This window comes from Carica papaya, chromosome 6 (assembly GCF_054855325.1).
Source record: "Carica papaya isolate Zhongbai chromosome 6, ASM5485532v1, whole genome shotgun sequence".
NCBI classification, from domain to species: domain Eukaryota; kingdom Viridiplantae; phylum Streptophyta; class Magnoliopsida; order Brassicales; family Caricaceae; genus Carica; species Carica papaya.
Window position 1 is genome coordinate 25204333 of NC_142314.1, and position 21223 is coordinate 25225555.

Below are 21223 nucleotides of genomic sequence, written 5' to 3' on the forward strand. Positions count from 1 at the left end.
AAAGATTTTTGAACGATTTCATATATAAGATTATAAACTCATCGATACCCTTAGGCTAAAGGTTGTGTCGTAAAACACCACAAGAAAAGGAACAAATGAACAAAGTTCCTTATTCAAGTGCAGTTGGAAGCCTTATGTATGTTATGATGTGCATAAAGCCTAATATATATCATGTAGTTGGAATGATAAGTAGATATCAATCCAACCCTAGTCAAGTACATTAGAAAGCGATGAAAAGAATCTTACGTTATCTCAAAGGCACAACTGATTATTCATTGTGTTATCAAGGGGTTATTATCTTATCACTGTATGTGGATGACATACTTCTAGTTGAAAATGATAAGGGTTATATAAAAAAAATTAAAGATTAGTTGTTATTTCATTTTAAGATAAAAGATATGGGTGAGATTGCATATATCATTAGAGTTAAGATTTTAAGAGATTGTTTAAAGAATTTGTTATCTCTTTCACAAGAATCATATATTAAAAAGATTTTTGAACGATTTCATATGTAAGATTATAAACTCATCGATACCCTTAGGCTAAAGGTTGTGTCGTAAAACACCACAAGAAAAGGAACAAATGAACAAAGTTCCTTATTCAAGTGCAGTTGGAAGCCTTATGTATGTTATGATGTGCATAAAGCCTAATATATATCATGTAGTTGGAATGATAAGTAGATATCAATCCAACCCTAGTCAAGTACATTAGAAAGCGATGAAAAGAATCTTACGTTATCTCAAAGGCACAACTGATTATTCATTGTGTTATCAAGGGGTTAATTTATACTTGAAGGGTTATACATATGTTGATTGGAGACGAGATTTAGATGAGAGAAAATCTATTTCTAGATTTGTTTTCTTACTAACTGGTGGGGCCATATTATGGAGTAGTAAGAATCAATCACGTATAGCCATTTCCACAATAGAAGTTGAGTTTGTAGCTTTTTCAACTGAGTACAAGAAATTGTTTAGATAAAAAGATTTATGAACCATTTGGGAGTCAATGGTATTGCCAGTGAACCAATAATTGTAATATGTGACAGTTAAGCAACAACAAAATATACCAAAAATCTCAAATTTTATAGAAAAATGAGACATATAAATATTAAATACAATTTCGTGAATGATATGGTTGTACCAAAAAAAGTGAATATGAAGTACATAACTATGCACGATATGGTAGCAGATCAATTTTCAAAACCTATACCAAGATATGTATAGTATAGGCATGTTAAATCATTAAGTTCTACATAAGTGTTAAATGTACTTATATGTTATATATTTTCCAACCATTTTCACTGGTTATGTTATAATAAAAGACTTTATTTTTCTTTCTTATTGACCTTATTTATATTTGTTATAGAGCATATATTTATAAACATGTGTACATATGTTGTGTATATCTATACATTTGAAAAAAAGTGTGTGGAATAGATATAAGTTTGAGAACTCCCACAATATTCAAGAGAAATTATTAAAAACTATAAAAAAATATTCAAGAGAAAAGAAAAGATAACAAGTTTGCAATATAAAAAATATAATAAGCTAATAAATATAATGTTGTTTATTATTTTAATATTTACTTTGTTATTTAATTTAAAAAATTATTAAAAACTATTATGAAAAAAATACAACAATAATTTGATTGTTTTAATTTCATTTAACAGTTCAATGCCAATAGTTAAGGAATAAAATTTGCAATACTAAGTTTTTTTTTGGTTCAATTTAAAAAAATTGGAGGTACTTGTACTTTATAATAAATCTTACAATAATTTTTTTAATTTATCTTATTTAAAATACTGTGTTTACATTAATAAATTTAAAATTTATATGCAGTCAATAACATAGTGACAAGTGGTAGTAATGCTTACTTTTTTAAATTTAATATTTACCTATATGTTCATGAAGTTATATTAATTTAGGCTTTATTTTAACAAATTATTACCATTCTAGCAAATGAACTTTCTATTTTAGAGTTATATTTTTAAATTATTGGTTAAAATTTTTAAATATAATTTAATTATTTTAAATTTTATTAAAAAAATTTACATTAAAATAAATAAAGAATTATAACAATCCATTATAATTAAAAATATTCTAGAATAAATTATAACATGTACAAAATTTTAGGCACTTTCTTTAAAATTTATTATATAAACAATAAAAATAAAAAAGAAAAGCTAAATGGAGTAGCATTCCACCAAACAGCAGAGAACAACAGAGAGAATCAGAAAAGAAGCGCGGGCGACCAGGGCTGCGTATATCCTATTCTCGTTTCGAAAGGTCCAGAAAGACACTAACGGGAAACTCCAAAAAAAAAACATTGGAAAGCAAGTGGGAATTCAAATTCACGCATTTGATTTGCATAAAGTAGAGCACATGATTCGTTAAACTGTTGTAAAGAAAAGGAAATACAAGCGTGCAGTGAAGCAATTGGAAGAGAAATTTCGGAATGGAGGATAAGAAACAAGGGATCTGAGGACCGAAGAAAGCAAGAACTTTTCTAGACATGGATTCAGATGCGAGGAAGATAGCGGCCACGTGTCTGGTAGGTGGTGTGGTGGTGGCGGTAGGGGCCTCTTTGATGCATTTGTACATTAATGGTGCGTCTCTGCCGTTGGGATTAGGTTTCGAATTGGGTTGGCCGTGGAGAAGGTCAAGGAAGAAGAAGAAGCTTGTACGAGTGTACATGGATGGTTGCTTCGACATGATGCACTACGGTCACTGCAACGCCCTTCGGCAGGCTCGCGCGCTCGGCGACCAGTTGGTGGTCGGCGTTGTCAGCGATGCTGAAATCATTGCCAACAAAGGTCCTCCGGTTACTCCTCTACACGAGAGGTTTTCATCTGTTATTTAATTGCTTCTCATTTTGTTTCCTTAATATGTATTTGGATCGAAATGAGATGAAGTAAACGAAATTGTTCCATCTTTCTCATATAATCTGCTATCCACCATTTAGGATGATCATGGTTAAAGCTGTAAAGTGGGTGGATGAGGTGATCTCCGACGCCCCTTATGCCATCACTGAAGATTTCATGCACAAGTTGTTTGATGATTACAATATCGATTACATCATTCATGGAGATGATCCTTGCGTTCTTCCTGATGGAACCGATGCTTATGCGCTTGCCAAGAAGGCTGGCCGCTACAAGCAGATCAAGCGCACAGAAGGAGTCTCTAGCACCGATATCGTTGGTACCCATTTTACTCTTAACTTTTTTCTCTGATTTCTCCGTCTGTTCTTCCATCTTTTCCAATTTGTTATATCTGCTTGTAGCATTGTTGAGCTTTTTTCTTTGCATTCTTGAGCTTTTTTGTCTCTTTTAATGTTTTTGAGGTAGGGTCGGGTATCACTGAATTCTAATATATCACTGGTACAGGAGAAAATGCTTACCTGAAATCAGGGCTCCTCTGAGTTGAAACCTCCTATGTCTTTTGAGATAGAATATTCTTAAATGTTCACAATTCGATCTTTTTTTTTTGAAATAACAATTTGATCTTATTTATAAACAACTAATTTTACTGTTGAAAGTAAGCATGAAGGCTAAGTTTGGAAGAGATGAACTTCATGTGAAATTTATTTAGAAATTCACACCTAACACAATGGGGAGATAGTAAAAATATAATTCAGAGCATGGAAACTGATCTTTTAGAAAATTCACAGTATCATTGAATTTGGAATTAGTTATTTTAATTCCATCAAATTAATATTTGTCATATTCTAATTGAACTTTCATCATCTATCTCTCTAATTTGACATGAGTGTAAATTTCCAAATGAATTCTCTAAAAATAGTTCACTTGTTCCAAACATAGCCTAAATAAAAATTTCTATGAGGAACCCTAATCAACTATGAATTCAGATAATTCTAACAAAGTTTAATTTTGAACCAAAGTTCATATTTATCAATAGTCTTTCTCCTTCATCGTGACAATCTCTTATATTTTAGCAGCTACTATGACTGTTGAGGCTCTTAAAGCATGGGCAATTTTGCACCTATTAAGTTTTGGTTTTTATGTCGTCACTTGGTCTTCTTTGTCCTCTTATTTTCTTTGTCACTTGGTTTTCATATTGAGTCACAATCACATCAAGCACAATTCTGTTACTAATTGTTTATGGATTTGTGTAAAATTAACAGATGAAAACATGCACAAAGTGAAGTGGTTCATTCCTACCTCATATTAATATTATTATATCCCAAAATCTAATGAATAAAATATGAAAATGCTGATGCAAATTATCCAGGAAATCTTTTAGTCCTCTCAATTATAGTTTTGCAACAAAATCTTATAAATACATATTTTTCGGTCAATTACACTCCCATAAAAAGGATAGCTTTTAACCTTTGGGCTGAAGCTATCAATTTTTACAAGTGAATCTTACCCATGGGAACTTATGTTTGATTTTTTGACCAACTCAATATGAAAAAAACTATACAAATTAGAAATTCTGACCCATATAGAAATCTGATACAAAAGCATATTCCTCATTATATTCATGTTCATATTGCAAGATAACAAATTCTGCTTTATTTCTTCATTATATTCATGTTCATATACATGTTTTTGTCCCAAAAACAATATTCATCTTCTTAGTTGTGGTGCTGCAGATATGATCCTTTCTTGACATGCTAGCCTTTTGGCCAATGTATTTTTTATTCTCTTGTTTGGATATGCTTTTCCCTCCATGTTATCATTTAAGTGCTTTTTATTCTTCACTTTACTCTTACTATACCATTTGCTTGTCCACTGGTGGAACATTTTTCATCATCAAGCATGTTTCTTGATGTTTGGAGTTGTGATGGTTTATTTTTCTCCTATAATATCCTTTAGCCTGTACAAGTGTTGCTTTGAAATCAGGGTAAAATTCTTTGCCAGGTAGAATGCTTCTTTGTGTGAGAGAAAGATCAGTCAGTGACAGCCACAATCATTCTTCCTTGCAAAGACAGTTTAGCCATGGTCACGGTCAAAAATTTGAAGACGGTGGATCTGGCAGTGGGACTCGGGTATCTCATTTTCTGCCAACATCCCGCAGGATTGTGCAGTTCTCAAATGGGAAGGTATGCATACATAAATAGTTTTCATCAAAATCCTGGACATTTTGCATTCTGAAACCAGACACCAAAAGGGAAAAAAGTATGCCAAGGTGTACAGATTGGCAACGGATTCTTTGGTTTATGAACCTGGGTTCCACTTTTTAATTTTATTGATTGCACAACATTATTGCATGTTAAACAGAAAGATGTGAGTCCAGTTCTTCAATAATTGTGCATGTAAGTTTTATTACCTTTATACAGATTTCAGATCCTGTTTTCTATCTATTATATTTAGCTTCTGTAGGAAAATTCCTTTGCATGCATGAAACTTTCTCCCTTTTTCTTGATAAATTCTTGAAAGGAGAGAGCAAAGCTTTCACTATATGTTGGCTGTTATACCCATGCTTAACATCAGGACCTGAAAGGGCTACGGATACATTTTTGGTTATCTTTCTTGTGTTTTCTCTTATTGATTTAGTTGTAGAATATTAACAGAGGAAAAGGGGGAGACAGTGAGGAGAATATTCATACTAGAAGGAAGGGACAGTGAATGGTGGAGGATGATGATTGCACTGTTTGAAGTAGCGGGAAGAAAATGCGAGCAATTGGAGAAGGTTAGGACAAGCCATTTGACTGGGAAAAAGATAGAGAAGAGGTCAAAAGAAAGTTGCAAAATGTCTCTGGTCTTTCTTTGTTGTCTCAACTGTTGAACAGAGCTGAGGATGAGCCTGGAAGCAAAGAGAGATAAGAGTTTCACAGAAGCAGTGAAAGGAGCTCGAGGCAGGTGAGTCGCGTAGGGAAGACAAAACCAACATTGAGGTCGAGTATCTGGAGGGGGAGTGCTATTTTGTTGAAGCTCAAAATGCAAAAAACCGTTGTTTTGGACAATCAAGAGAAATCAGAGATAGGGGAGTCAAAACAAAGTTATTAGGGGATGTATGAGTAGATGGAAACCTGACATGATTCCCTTGCAGGAATAAAAATGGTTTCCATCTCTAATTGGATCATCCAGAGCTTATGGAAGACAAAGAAATAGGGTGGAGAGTCTTGCCAGGTAGAGGAGTATCTGGAGGGATTCTTGTTTCATGGAAGGAGGGGTCTCTTAAATGTGAGGAGATAATGTTTGTTCGAAGGTCTTAGAAGTGGGAGGAAGTAGTTTTGAGTAGATATGGAAGGTCACATGAACACTTTCCAACGGTTTATGCTGATGACTTTAAGGAGACTCTTTATAGATTCGATTTAACGAATTTACCTCTCATTGGAGATAAATGGACTTGGTCTAACAAGAAATTTAACCCAATTTGTTCGCAAATTGACAGATTCTTGGTGTCTATATCCCATCAGCTATAAACAATGGATATTTGCTAGAAGCTTTTGCAATAGACCATATTTGACAATTTTCCTATCTATCTTGAAGCTGATGAGATGAAGTCTTGCCCATTCAGATTCGAGGATAAATGGTTGAAAGACAAAGGGTGTTTGTGATAAGATTGATGAATGTGGAGATGATCTACGATGATTGGTGAAGCTTTGTTTTAGAATTGCTCAAAATTTGAAAATAATGAAAACCACAATCAAGTTATGGCACAAGGAGGAGCGGAGAGAAAGTATGTGCACGCAGTCTTTATTTCAGGATATTGAAACAATTGACAGAAAGGAGGGCGATGATATTTTTGCAACTGAAGATTTGGCCTGCATAGCATCCTTGAAATTTGAATCAGCTAACAGATTGCATATGGAAGAAATTTCTTGGTGACAGAAATCGGGAGTCAGGTTGATCAAGGGGGGGATAAAAATACTAAGTTCTTTCATAGTATGACAAATCATCATAAGATGATCAACTATGTGGAGGAGATGGAAATTGATGGTCTGATTGTGAAGGGCAATGAACATTTGAGACAAGGTGTTAGGAAGTTCTTCTGCATGTTGCACGAGAAGGAGTTTAGTAGGAGACCTAAGCTGGATGGTATCAATTTTAGGAGGAGACCTAAGCTGGATGGTATCAATTTTAGGACTGTGGATGAAATGAGCTGTGTCTCGCTCAAAAGAGAATTTACTAAAGAGGAAGCCTTTGATGAACTCATGCATCGTAGCAAAGATAAAGCCCTTGGGTTTTGTTGGTTTTGATATGAGTTTTATACAAAAATTTTGGCATGTAACGAAAGAGGATATTCTAAAAGTATTTAAGGATTTTTTTATTAAATCTTTAAATTCCTCTTTCTTAGTTATAATTGCTAAGGTGAAGGGTTGCTCCTAACGTCAAGAACTGTAGACCTATTAGACTTGTAGGGAGCATTTAAAAGCTTATAGGGAAGGTGTTAGCTTAAAGAGTGGTCAAAATGATGGATAAAGTGGTAGGTGAATATCGACATACTTTTGTTACAAAGATAAATTATGAATGCGGTATTGGTGGCTAATGAAGTTGTGAATGATATGTTATTTTGGAATAGAGGAGTCTTTTGCAAAATAGATATGGCAAAAACCTACGATCATGCTAATTGGGTATTTTATTTCAGTAATGAAGACTAAATAGGATTTATAAAAGAGTTCAGAGATTTTTTAATCTAAAATTTTCATACCATATTGAAATGGTTTTGATTGATATATTTTATTGAATTTTTTTTTTTTTTTGAGAAAAAAGTATAAGACATATATTAATTATATATCAATCAAAACCATTTCAATATGGTATGAAAATTTTAGATTAAAAAGTATAAGACATATATTAATTAGCCACCCAAGTACTACCACCCGAGTACACGGAATTTATGGCTCGGTAAGAATATCTACAATGAGCCCAAAATCATCAAAACTATCAAGATTGTATCCTAACATAATAGAACCAAAAAGATGTAACCGTTTGTCCTTGATATTAACAAAATTCCTCTTAATAACCTAAAAAATTCTATTGTTTCTTTCTTTTCAAACAATTCAGAATATAGTGAGTGGAATTAGTCGGACGCACTTGTTCTTGAAAGTGAGACCCTCCTAAGCGAGAAGTTCAGCCTTGATGGAGTCTGCTATAACCTAGTGAATACCCATTAAACTGTAGAGGTCAGTCCACAGACTGTAAGTGGTTGGGCACCATAACAGAAGGTGCCTGCAGCTTTCCAAGTTGGATTTGCATAAGGGGCATCTATTAACCAGTTGGAAACCTCTCTTCATGAGATTGTCAATGGTCAAGATGCGTTCTTTTGCAGCCTCCCAAGTGAAGAAGGAGATTCTAGGTGGAACTTGCGACTTTCATATGATTTTACTAGGAAAAACATACTCATTTCCATTTGTGGAGCCCGTCAGATGCTTATAAAGAGAAGTAACTGAGAAAGTGCCATTTTTGTTTAAATTCCATATGAGTTTGTCATCGTTAAGGTTCAACTGTATATTAGCAGTAACTTCAGTTAATTCCATGTATTCCACAATTTTCCAATCTTGGAGATTACGATTGACAACCACAGCACCTGGAAGAGAAGTGTTACCTTGAAATAATTCTTTAACTGGGATATCCTTGTCGCAGGCGATAGCAAATATGTTGGGGAAATGAGATTGGAGGTTGCTGTTTCCCAGTCACACATCCTGCGAAAAACGAATTTTGTTGCCTTTACCGATGACCCAAGTGGAGCAGTTCTGAATAATATGATTATGTTGCATGGAACTCTTCCATAGGCTTATTCCATAGTTGTTTCGGTTTAATATAGTCATATTATGTAGACCTTTGCTGAACCATTTGCATTCAATGATATTTTTCCAAAGGCAATTTGTGCTGTTCCAGAATTTCCAAATCCATTTACAGCGTAATGCTTTGTTAAGTGTCATTAGGGACCTTAACCCCAGTCCACCTTTATCTTTAGGCTGTTTTATATCTTCCCAACTGACCAAGTGAAGCTTGCGGCTGTTCTCACAATCACCCCAAAGAAGACAACATTGAATACTTTTCAATTTTTTGGCTACACTAGTTGGCATGGTAAGGACCGAGAGGTAATAGATGGGTAGGTTAGATAAAGTGCTTTTTATGAGTGTGATCCTACCACCTTTTGACAAGAATGTTTTTTTCCATTTGGCCAGTCTGCTTTGGAAAATGTCGATTATAGGCTCCCAACTGTTGTTGTCTTTGTGTTTAGAATCAAGAGGGATGCCCAAGTATTTGATGGGTAGATTTGTGGCTTTACATCCCAATATCTTAGCAAAAGAGGGCTCGGGACAGTTGGTGCCAAATTCTACTAATTCAGATTTGTTGTAATTAATCTTTAAACTCGAGACGGCTTGGAAGCATAAAAGAATGCACCTCAAGTTTAAAATTGAACTTATATCCGGCTGGCAAAAGAATAAGGTGTCATCGCCAAAAAATAAATGTGAAATCTTCGTTTGTTTATCTTGGCTGCCCACCACGATACCTTTTAGAAGCTGTAGGTCTCTAGCTTTGTCAACCATTTTATTTGGAGCTTCCATGACAATAAATAAAGAGTAAAGGGGAGAGGGGATCACCTTGTCGCAAGCCTCTAGATGCATTGAAGAATTTAGACGGACCACCGTTTATAAGGACTTCGAAACTGGTGGAAGAGATGCACATGCATATCCAGCTCCTCCATTTTCGTCCAAAAGCCAGTCGTTCAAGCATGTAATCAATAAAGTTCCAAGAAATGTGCTCAAAAGCCTTTTCTATGTCTAGCTTACAGAGTATACCTTGACCTTTCTTCCTCTAGACCTTGTCCACAATTTCGTTGGCCATAAGGATAGCGTCTGTGATTTGTCTCCCATGGACAAAAGCTTGCTGAGAATCCCCGATGATGGAGTGTAACACTTTAGATAAGCAGTTGAATAGAATTTTTGATAATATTTTATAGATACTGCCTATAAGGCTTGTTGGTTTAAAGTCTTTGATTTGCTTAGCATCTTTCTGTTTAGGGATAAGGACAAGAAATGTAGAGTTGATTGATTTCATGAAGCAGGAATTTTTGTGAAAGTCATTGAAGAACTCTAAGAAATCCTGCTTCACCACATCCCAATATTCCTGAAAAAACTTGAGGTTGAAATCATCAGGTCCCGGGGCCTTGTCCCCATTGCAAGCACGCTGGCCAAAATTTCCCCTTCATTGAAATCAGCTTCCAAATCTAGAATAGCGTGGTCGTCGATTTTGGCAAATTCTAGCTTGTTCAAATTAGGTCTTGCACAATATTCCTCAGAATACAGATCAAGGAAATAGTCTTTGGCAGCTTCTCTCATGGCGGTGTTCCCCTCGAATCTTTTGTTGTCAACAAGGAGTTCTTCCACATAGTTATTTCTTCTCCTGTGATTAGCCAAACAGTTGAAATATGTTATGTTTCTAGTACTATCCTTAAGCCATTTCTCTTGGGATTTTTACTTCCAAGAGATAGCTTCCATATTCAATTTGTTGGCAAAATTTAGTTTCAGAAGTGTTCTCTTCTCTCTGTCAGCATTAGTGAGACCTAAAGCCCCTTCAACGTTGTCCGTAATTTCAATTTCTGACATAATGCTTCTGATTTCCAGTTCTTCTGTCCTGCCGGCAGTGATAGCCCATTTTTTGATCTCTTCCTTCAGATATTTGAGCTTACTGACAAGTTTGAAACTGGTAGTGCCTTTGAAATTCATAGAAGACCAAGTCGATTCGACCAAGGCTCTGAAACCATCTTGATTATCAAGTCTGAAAGGGGTAGGTCCCCACTTGATTCCTTCTGGATCAAGACAAATAGGGAAATTATTAGATAAAGTTCTAGGGAGTACCTTTTGTGAGTGAGATGCTAATTCCAACAGTAGTTATGAAGAGACAAGAAATATGTCAATTCTGGAAAATGAGGGCTTCTCTCTTTGGTTACTCTAAGTCCGTTGTCCTCCTTTTAATGGCAGGTCAGTTAAATCCAGTCTCTCAATTTGTTCTTGAAACTCACTGGCGTTGGAATCAGAGAACTGGTCACCAGACCTCTCGCTGCGCTTAAGGATCATGTTGAAATCGCCGCCAATTATTCCTTTGTTCCCCCACTTATTGAGACAGGAGGAGATTTCAATCCATAATAAATTTCGTTCGGCCACATTTCCCCTACAATATACTCCAGAAAAGAACCAAACTTTTTGATTAGTAATATTGGTAAAGAGGCAAGAGAGCGTTACCTCACCAATGAAGAAGTCTCTGATTTCAACAATTGCTTTCCTCCAAACAGTCAAAATGCCCCCAACTGATCCCTTAGCAGGAATATTTAACCAGCCTGCTTCTCTAATATTCCATATGCTGTTGATAGTATTGTCAGTAATCGTCTCCATCTTCGTCTCTTGGAAACAAACAATGGCTGGTTTCCATATATTTAGATAGCCTTTCAAAGTATTCTTTTTCCGAATGTCGTTGAGGCCCCTAACATTTCAAGATATAATTTTTGGAATCATTAAATTTGTGTACTTCTCTCCCCGTTAGAGCTCTTTTTTTGTCTACCCTCGTAGTTCACTGAGCATTCGAGACGTTTCAGCTCTCTGGCACCACCATCAGCTTGCTTCTGTTTCACTATTGGTGTTTTCTCAATAATAGTTTTCTTCTCCATCGTTCTCCTTTCCAATTCCTCGAACAATGCCATGGTTTGTGCTTCATGGTCTTGGTAGGTTAACCCTATCATTTTGCTGATACTGCCTATGGTTTCCAAGACCTATGAAGAGTATAACTGATTGTCTGATTCCAGCTTTCCTGGTTGCCCCGCGAAAACAATAGGAACTTCTTCCAAGTCGTTTTGAACAATATCCAGCTCGCGACATATGTTGAGAGATAAAGATGAAGATTGTGAAACAAGATTTTCCTCAGATAGGGTTTTGTTGATATTATCCTCAATGGAGAATCTAGGTTCAACATATTTTATTGAATATTGAACCTCTATATATACAGATTTTCTATAATAGGAAAAGAAATAAATAGTTAATTACAATTATTTATAGAGGTGTAATTATACTATGATTTTCTTCATATTTAATACCCTGATTTATTTTTTCTTTAATATTCTGATTTATTTCTTTTTTGACACTCTGATTTATTTGCTCTTCTCTTTAATATCTTGATTTATTTTCATTTTTGACAAAGCCAATATACAAATTTTTTTACAATTTTCTACGGTTGTAAGTCTTTAATTGTTTACTAGGTCTTATAGTATCCTCCCTCGAAAAACAACCTTGTTCTCAAGGTTTAATTTTGGAAATTCCTGCTGTAAGACCTCATAATCCTCCCAAGCTTTGTCTTCCAAGTCACCTCCAGCCCCCTCAACCAGTACTTTTTTTTCTGCAACAGAAAAACTCAATACATTGAAAGGACTTAAGGGGTTGCAATCCATATACAAAAATAAATTTGATCTCTTACTTCCGCAGCACACTTTTCAAAACAGTTGGTGTGCTGGTGGTTTTTAACACAACTCCTCATTGAATTCCCTTTCAGTTTGTTGTAGATCATTCCCCAACAAGAGAGTCACTGTCTTGACTTCCTGCTTGTATGGAATTTCATGTGCAGTAAAATATTTTACACACCTACCTGTCCAGACCATGCATTTTACTCTGTCAAACATAGGAATTTCAACCTTAGGTACATTGTTGTGGTTAGCATTTCGAGGTCGGTAAATATTAGTGCTTCTTCAGGTCTCTCACATTCTTAGTGTGGGCACACAATTCCTTTACCAACTACGGTTAGCTGAGGTTGAGGACTTGCTGGAGCCTGCTTATCTGAAATTGGAGCATTTCTGCACATTAGTTCCATAGTTTGATCAAATACCTAATCAAATAGGAGCCGCTTGCCTTTGTGTTTCATATATTTTAGACATAAGCTCGTGGAGTTTTTAATGATGACCTTGACCTATTCATCAATCTTTTATCTCCTCTGTTGATTGGACATTGTTACCTTGCCTTTATTTCTTGTCATAGAAACTAGAATGATTTGTTGTTTCTTCGGAGTTGAACAGCTCTGGTTCCATTTTGTTAATAGTTTTAAACATTAACTCTTGATTTTAGATTGTCGATGAGAGTAAAGAGAATAAAGAGTAAGATGAGAAGGGAAACAGAACAATGGAGATGAGGAAACTCATAAATCAGACTGATTGCATTCAATATCTTCAGTTTATGATCAACATATATTATCTGCTCATGTAGAGTTTATTTATAATGCCGTCTTGCATCTAATAGAAAACAAACGACTGCTAACTGAATGTCTAACAACACAACCATTTTAACTGCTCAGAAAGTAGTTAAATTGAAATAAAACAGAATAGTCAAACTTATCAAGTTATCATATAACTATCTTTTCCTTTTTCTGTGGTGGTAAACCTTTAAGGATTTACTAGTTTTGACAATACCTCCACACCCTCCCCTCTCCCCACACACCGCCCGTGCCCCACCCCCCCCCCCCCCCCCCCCCCGAAAAAAAAAACAACCTTGTCCTCTGGGTTTAATTTTTGGAAATTGCTGTTGTAACAACTCGTAATCCTCCCACGTTTTGTCTTCCAAGTCACCTCCAGGCCACTGACCAGACTTGGTTTTCAATTCACCAATTGCACTATATTTCATCTCTTCCTTTTAGCTCTCTTTTCACAAGTAGTTGGCATGTAGATGGCTTTTTACCCAACTTCTCGTTGAATTCCCATTCAGTTCAGTGTAGATCAGCCTTATCCCCCAAACAACAGAGTTACTGTCTTGGCTGCTACTCATCCAGAATTCCATGCACCGGAAATATTTTAGACATCTTTGTATCCAACCCATAGGTTTTACTTTGTTGAACATGGTAGATATCAACCGTAGGTACATTTTTGTGGTTGGCTTTTCGAGGACAATTAATATTTCTGCTTCCTCCGGTCTCTCATGCTCTTGGTGTTGGCAAAATTCTTTATCAGCTGGTTAAAGCTAAGGCTGAGGACTCACCAGAGACTGCATATCTGAAATTGGAACATTTCTTCACAGTAATTCCAGAATTTGATCGAATTTCCGATCAAGTTGGGGCTGATTCTGCCTTTGCGTTTCATATATTTCAAACATAAACTTGTTGAGTTTTTGATTGACCTTCTTGAACTGTTAATCAATTGTTGTATTGTCTGTTGATAGGACATTGCTGCCTTGCCTTTGTTTCTTGCCATCGAAACCGAAATTGTTTGTGTTTCTTCGGAGTCAAATTGCTCTGGTACCACTTCATCAAGAGTCTTAAACATTAACTCTTGATTTTTAGATGTAGATAAGAAAAAAGAAAGAGGAGTAAGATGAGAAAAGAAACAGAATAGTAGAGGTAATGAAACTCGGAGATTAGAAGGTTTTTAAGAGTGGCTGCTGATGGCATTGAGCATTTCGAGTTTATGATTCAACATACATTATCTGCTCACTAACAGCTTGTTTATAATCTGTCTTGCATCCAACAGAAAACGAACAACTGTTAACTGAATGTCTAACAACTTCATAACTGAACTCTAACTCACGTAACAGTTGTAACTACTCAGAATGTAATTACGTAGAAACTAACAGAATAGTCTTTGGCCAACTATGAGCCAGTGGTCTGACGGACGGTTCTGTGCATATTGTTGAAAATTTTTATTTTTTTCCTCTTATGCGTAACTGTAAGTAGAAGTTGAAGCCCATTCACAATATGGCAAGTCAATTCTCATTTTCTCTTGTTATCTCTTTCTCCCATTCCCTTCCTCTTCCCTTACAAACGAGAAACATTTACCTGCTGTTTTAATGTGTTATATTTTCTCTCTTTCTTCTTTCTCTCTGATAGATCCCATCTTTCTTATCTTTGTGTTATCCACATTGAAATTTATTCCTATGAAAATACTCTTTAAGGCACACATTTCCATTTCTTCACATACGGATGCAGGGGCCAGGCCCAGATGCTCGCATTGTTTATATAGATGGTGCATTTGATCTTTTCCATGCTGGACATGTGGAGGTATGTTGTATTTTTTTTTCTTATATTCTTCTAATGAATAGCAGTCTGAAAGTAAACCACATAAAATTTCTTGTTGGTGGGCAAGTTTCTCAATTGAAATTTGCTTCTTGATTTGGCGAAAAAAGCCTCTTCATTTTTTAGGGAAATGATTCCTTACTAAATGAGTAATCGAGCAATGAAAGCACAAAAAGCTACTTATCCATATGCCAATAACTTAGTTTAATAATTGAAATAGTTACCTATTTACTTTGCCATGTCTTTCGTATTTTCTATTTATTATCTTGTAGATTCATTGACAGTTGGTTTTATTTTTTTAGCTCTACTGTTTTGGGGCATAATATTGACTGTTTAGATGATCTTGGTTTTGTGGTCGATAGTTTTATCGACTTGTAAATAATTTTGTACATGGGTGGTTGCCCATTGACACCTTCACATCAATACGTACAACACTTTTATTTCAAAGAAAATTTTATTATCTTATAGATTATTGACTCAGAAACTTTATGATAATCCTAACACCTAGTGGTGCATCAGTCTTGCACTTCTACTGGATGCTTAGTTTTTATTTCTTCAAGTATGTTAAAAATATTTCAAAATACAACTATGTATACTTATATAATTTTTAACATTTCACATATATATTTTGTTTTTGAGAACAGATTCTTCTATAAATGACTAATGCAAGCAACAAGTAGAACAGAGCACAATTTCTCTATATTTTCCAAATGATTGTTTATTTGTACAATTCCTTTTACGCTTTGAAACTGCCTCTAGTTATTCCTACTTAGCATCTGCTAGGTTATTATCCTAGAAATGCTAGAATTATTCTGATAAATGCGCTATGGCTTGTCATTCTTTCATGTTTTGCATCTTTTAATTCTTTTATTTGTGTTGTTATTAATGGATAAAGAAGGTAAATATAGAAGATTAGATATAGATGAAATAATTGCCAGGGCCGTTGTTTCTTTTTGCTTTTTAACTTAACTAAAAGGGGTAGCCCACTTTGAAAAGAGGAGATTTTCTCTCTCTTCACTGCCATGTGTCATAAATTTCACCTCCCTTAGCCCTTTATATAAACATACAGACTTTTTATTTAAAGTATGATCATATATCATGTAAATTTGGATTTTCTTTGAGTATTAAGTAATTGCTTGTTTATGGTTTGGTTTGGAGAACAAAACTTTGATATGCGAGGGCTGAAGTCGTGATTCATTAAGAAGTGGTGTAAGGAAATTAAGACGGAAATTAAGAAGTGGTGTAAGGAAGAGGGGACCAAGCATGATTTGAAAATACAGTCTTTCCTGGATGAACTCGAAAGTCTGAATGGGCGGGAAGGTGAAGGGGGTCTGAGTGAGGAAGAGGCTAGCCGCAGAGATTCCCTGAAGCTTGACAATGCCGCTTGCTTGCAGATGGAGGAGATCAGTTGGAGGCAAAAGTGCAGGGCTAGGTGGGTGCTGGAAAGAGATAGAAATACAAATTTTTTTCATTGTTTAGCCAGCCACCACAGAAGAAACAATTATGTGGCCTCACTGACTTTTGGAAGCAAGAATGTTGAAGGAAATGATGAGATGAGATGTGAAGCCAAGGAATATTTCACCCTACTGTACAAGGAAGATGTTGACTGGAGGTCGAATTTGGACGGGATTAGCTTTCCCAGCCTGGAAGAATGTTACAAATAGACCTGGAGAGATGTTTCACTGAGAAAGAGATCTTTGAGGGGCTAAAGGCTTGTAGTAATGATAAGGCTCCAGGCTTGGATGGGTTCAAAATGGAATTTCTGCAGGAGTTTGGGATGTGATCAAAGGAGATCTTATTGCTATCTTCAGGGAACTTCATGCTTCAGGCAGGTTTGTTGAGGCTATAAATTCCAAATTTATTGTACTTATTGTTAAAACTGGAGCTGCCTCTAATATCAAGGAGTTCATACTGATTAGCCTTGTAGGGTGTGTTTACAAATTAATTGCCAAAGTTTTTGTGAGGAGAATGATAAAGGTATTAGATAAGGTTATTGGTGAATGTCAACATGCATTTATGGGGGGGTAGACAAATTCTGGATGCTGCATTAATCGCAAATGAAGTGGTTGATGATTTTGTGAGTAAAAAGATGGATGAGATTCTTTATAAGTTGGATATAGAAAAGACATATGATCATGTCAACTAGGGCTTTGTTGACTATATACTTTTGAGATCGGGTTTTGGAGACAAATAGAGGAGTTGGATGAAGTGGTGCACTTCTACTGCTTCATATGCTATGATGATAAACGGAGGGCCATCCACTTTCTTCAAAGCTTCTAGAGGTCTAAGACAACGTGAGCCACTTTCCCTACTCTTGTTCATCATGGTGATGGAAGGGCTTAATAAAATGCTGCTGAAAGCAAGGGGAATTGAAGCTGTTTAGGGGCTCAAGTGTTGGAAGAGGTGAAAAAAGCAAGAGGTCACCTATTTGTTTTTTGCTGATGATATTCTTCTATTTTGTGAACCAGAAAAACAAGCAACACTGAATTAAGATGCCGGGTCTAAGCATCAATCTGGCTAAATCCAAACTGGTGCGGTTAGGAGAGAAGAAGGATCAGGTTGGTTTGGATGAAGTCATGGGTTGTGGCATGACCAAACTCCCTATTAGATATCTGGGTATGCTGTTGGGCACAAACTTCAAAGAAAAAGCGACTTGGGATCCTGTGTTGAACAGATTGGAACAGAGGCTTGCTAGCTGGAAGAGAGAGTTACTTTCTAAAGGTGAGAGACACACCCTAATCAAAAGCACCTTGTGCATCATTCCCATCTACTACTTATCCATTTTAAGCAGTCCTGCCAGCATTGCTAAGCAGGTGGAGGCATTGCAAAGTAAATTTCTGTGGGGGGATTTGGATGACCGAAGAGAATACTATTTGGTTGCTTGGAAGGAAGTTGAAATTTGAGCACAGAGGAGGACTAGGTACTCGATCACTGATTGAGATGAATCAAGCCCTACAGGGAAAATGACTGTGGAGGTTCATGAATGAGGAAGGGGCTTTCTGGAGAAGAGTTATTGCTGCAAAATTTCGGGTTGTTAACAGAGGCTGGTTTACAGGTGGGACTTTGAGATCTCATGGAAAAAGCCTATGGAGGAAGATTGGGGATGGGAAAGAGAGATTTTTGAAATGCGTCAATTGGAATGTGGGAAAGGGGAACAGAAGAAATTTTTGGCCTGATTCATGAATGAATGGAGGGTCATTTAAAGTTCAGTATTCCAAGATTTTTTCTATTGCCCAGAATAAAGAAGCAAGATTGGTGACTGTTACAGAAGGGGAATCGATGATGATGGGGAGTGACAGATCCTGGTTTCTAGAAATCTAAATGATTGGGAGATTTGTGAATATGAGGTTTTGCTGAGTGTGCTTTCGCTTATCTCACTCAACAATAGCGAGGACTGCTCGAGGTGTACTTTAACCAAATGGTATGATTTTCTGGTTAGGAGGGAAGAGGAAGATGTTATTTTCCTTTCTAAACAAATCTGGAAAGCTAAAATTCCCCCAAGGGTCTTCTTTTTTGCTCGGGAGGCTCGTAGAGAGTGCATCATGCTATTGATAAATTGAGAAGGAGGGGACAGGTATTGGTGAATACATGTTATCTGTGCGGAAAGGATGAAGAGAACTGTAAGCACTTACTGCTATTGTGCCCTAATGTTTTTGAGATGTGTACTTTGGTGTATAGAACGTTTGGCATTGACTGGGTGATGGCAGGGTCAGTCAGGGAGGAGCTGTTGGTGTGGAAGTACTTGCGTGGTAGATACCCTTTTGCTGAGCTGGTCCCTCTGATCATGTGGTAGACGGTGTGGAAGGAAAGGAACAGAGGGGCTTTTGATGGTTTTGATAGCACATGATTTTGATGTTCTAAAAGATAGATGGTTAAGGACCCCTAAATTTCTGATGTCGGGTCATTTTCCAGTGATCATCGAGGCTATTAGAAACTTTTTCCTTTTGATGACTGAGTTGTAAATTTTTTGTAAATGAGTTGCACCCTTGATGCTCATAGTAATTTTACTCATACTTTATTTGAAAAAAAAAAAAAATCCTGATACATGATGAGGATTTTGATTACTATATATTTCCCAGAAGTGGTTTTAATGTCTTAGTTTTGTATTTTCTTTTTCTTTTGCTATTCTATTTATTATCTGTTTGATTATTGGCTCAGAAATTCTAGGATAATTCTGACACGTAAAGAATGTGGTTTATCATTCTTCCACTTTTATTATTCTCTATGATTTTTCCAAGGACCGGATCTTTTTTGTTTGACATGTGAGGACTCCTGGTAACCAGCTTTTTTGTCTGATACAGATTTTAAGGGTTGCTCGAGAGCTTGGAGACTTTCTTCTTGTTGGAATACATAATGATCTGACTGTCAGGTAATTTGTTGATTTATTTATGCTTCTTGGTTTCATTGGATTGATTAAAAATTCTTGAAATCAATTATATCAACTGATTTTTTGTGGGTTACACAGAAGGGATTATGAAAGCCTGCCTGGGAATAGTTCTTTCTTTAGATATGAAAATGTTCATTGAAGTACCATATAACAACCCTTTATTACAGAGAGTGGACCAAAAAGGTTCAATTCAGTGTCGGCTTAGAGAAAACGAATAGCACAGAACAAAAACTGGTTGTTTCAAAGGACAACTTTGTCCGATTAAAAAGCAATGGATGAAGATGTCCCCTGTAAGAGCACAATCTTTTTCTTCTCTCCAAATACCTTTGTTGCCTTGCCATTTTTTCAAAATGCCATAAGATCCCTTACCTGCCATATGGCTGGAACAGTCTGGCTGTCTAGCTAGATCTGTGGTCAACCAAGCAGTCAGATCTGGCTGAAAAGTTAAAGCCATGACTGGTGGATGGCCAATCATTCTTTCTGGTTGTATAGTTACGCTCTATCCATAGTTGCTTTCTTTGCGGGAAAAGTAGGTCTAGGGTGTATCCTTGTTCCTGACAAGCTGATTAGGAAGGGAAAAATATTAGTGAATAATTGTTTTTTCTGTAAAAAAGAGGGAGAGTCATGTAATCACATCCTTATTTGGTGCCTGCTTGTGTATATCTTGTGGACTTTGGCTTGTGGATTATTGAGCATTAGTTGGATGACGACTGCTCGGGTTAGGGAAGAGATTTAGGCGTGGAAGAGAGTATTGGCGGAGGGAAAAAACATGTTAGTTTCATGCCCCTTGTTATTTTTTAGGTGGAGTGGATAGAGAAAAATATGAGAGCTTTTGATGAAGTGGAAGATGACTTTGATAGAATTAGAGATAAATGGTTTAAACTTCTGACTTTTTTGTTAATGAGACATCCTCTTTGTTTAATAGAGGATTTTAGGAACTTTATAGATATTTTGATTGACATATAAACGCTTTTGTATATGCGTTGACACCCTATTGGTACTTCTGAATGAATCACACAATACTTTTGCTTAAAAAAAAACTGCTTTCGAATGGATGAATCCTCAGTATTGTTTAATTAACAGCGTTTCATGACAAAAATGTCCTAATTATGGCAAGTAGATACTATTTTTCTTTATGTAACTCCATTTTGTTTTGGAGTATGGATACAAAGTAATTTATGCATAATCCATTCCTAGTGGAAATATGATTAAAGGTTTAGTTGGAAAAATCCTTGGAATTATCAGAACATGTTAGATTATTTTATGAAAGTATGGAAGATCACTACTCACATCAAATTTGGGTTTAAGCATAAATAGCCTACTTATCCTTTATAACTGTCAACAAGAGAGGCAACTACTAAGCTCCTGAGATGTTACATGTGCTAGATAGCTTCTAAATATCACAATGAATTAAAGCAAAAGGTGAACAACTTTTTTTATTGCTTTTATTTTTTCTAAAAAAACTTCTTTTATTGCTAAATAGAAAAGTTAGAAAAAGTTACATGTTTATGTTTACATATATTGTAATGCAAAGCCTTACTGTTCAATCCCTTGAATAAAAGGGGAAACATGACTTTAATAAATGAAAAGGAAGGATTTACTAATCTAAGGTGGTGAGACCAAATTTTGTTACTGGTAGACTGATGCATTTAGTTTTTTTTTATTTTTTTATTTTAGTTCTGACAATAAAAGTTGGTTTAAGGTTTGTAGGAAAAGTTAGGATATTTTTCTTGTAACTCTGATACCATGTGAGAAAATAAAATGTTATGATTTATATATTAAATAATTGAGCCTTTTATATACACAACTTTTGAAACAAGAAAAGGGAAGCCTATCAGTTAATTATTTTTTTGAAATAAACCCTATCAATTAATTATACA

At 35.8% G+C, this 21223-nt stretch overlaps 1 protein-coding gene across 1 annotated transcript in view; it reads left to right on the forward strand.

Moving 5' to 3' along the window:
• Window positions 1–2178: 2178 nt before the first annotated feature.
• PECT1 (phosphorylethanolamine cytidylyltransferase 1) overlaps window positions 2179–21223 on the forward strand; it is a 43449-nt gene continuing 24404 nt past the window's right edge. Inside the window, exons 1-5 of the mRNA XM_088206683.1 lie at window positions 2179–2840; window positions 2962–3197; window positions 4880–5061; window positions 14870–14941; window positions 19258–19325. Of these exons, the coding sequence (XP_088062809.1) occupies window positions 2512–2840; window positions 2962–3197; window positions 4880–5061; window positions 14870–14941; window positions 19258–19325 (887 nt within the window). The 5' untranslated portion in view covers window positions 2179–2511. The remainder of the gene's footprint in view (window positions 2841–2961; window positions 3198–4879; window positions 5062–14869; window positions 14942–19257; window positions 19326–21223) is intronic.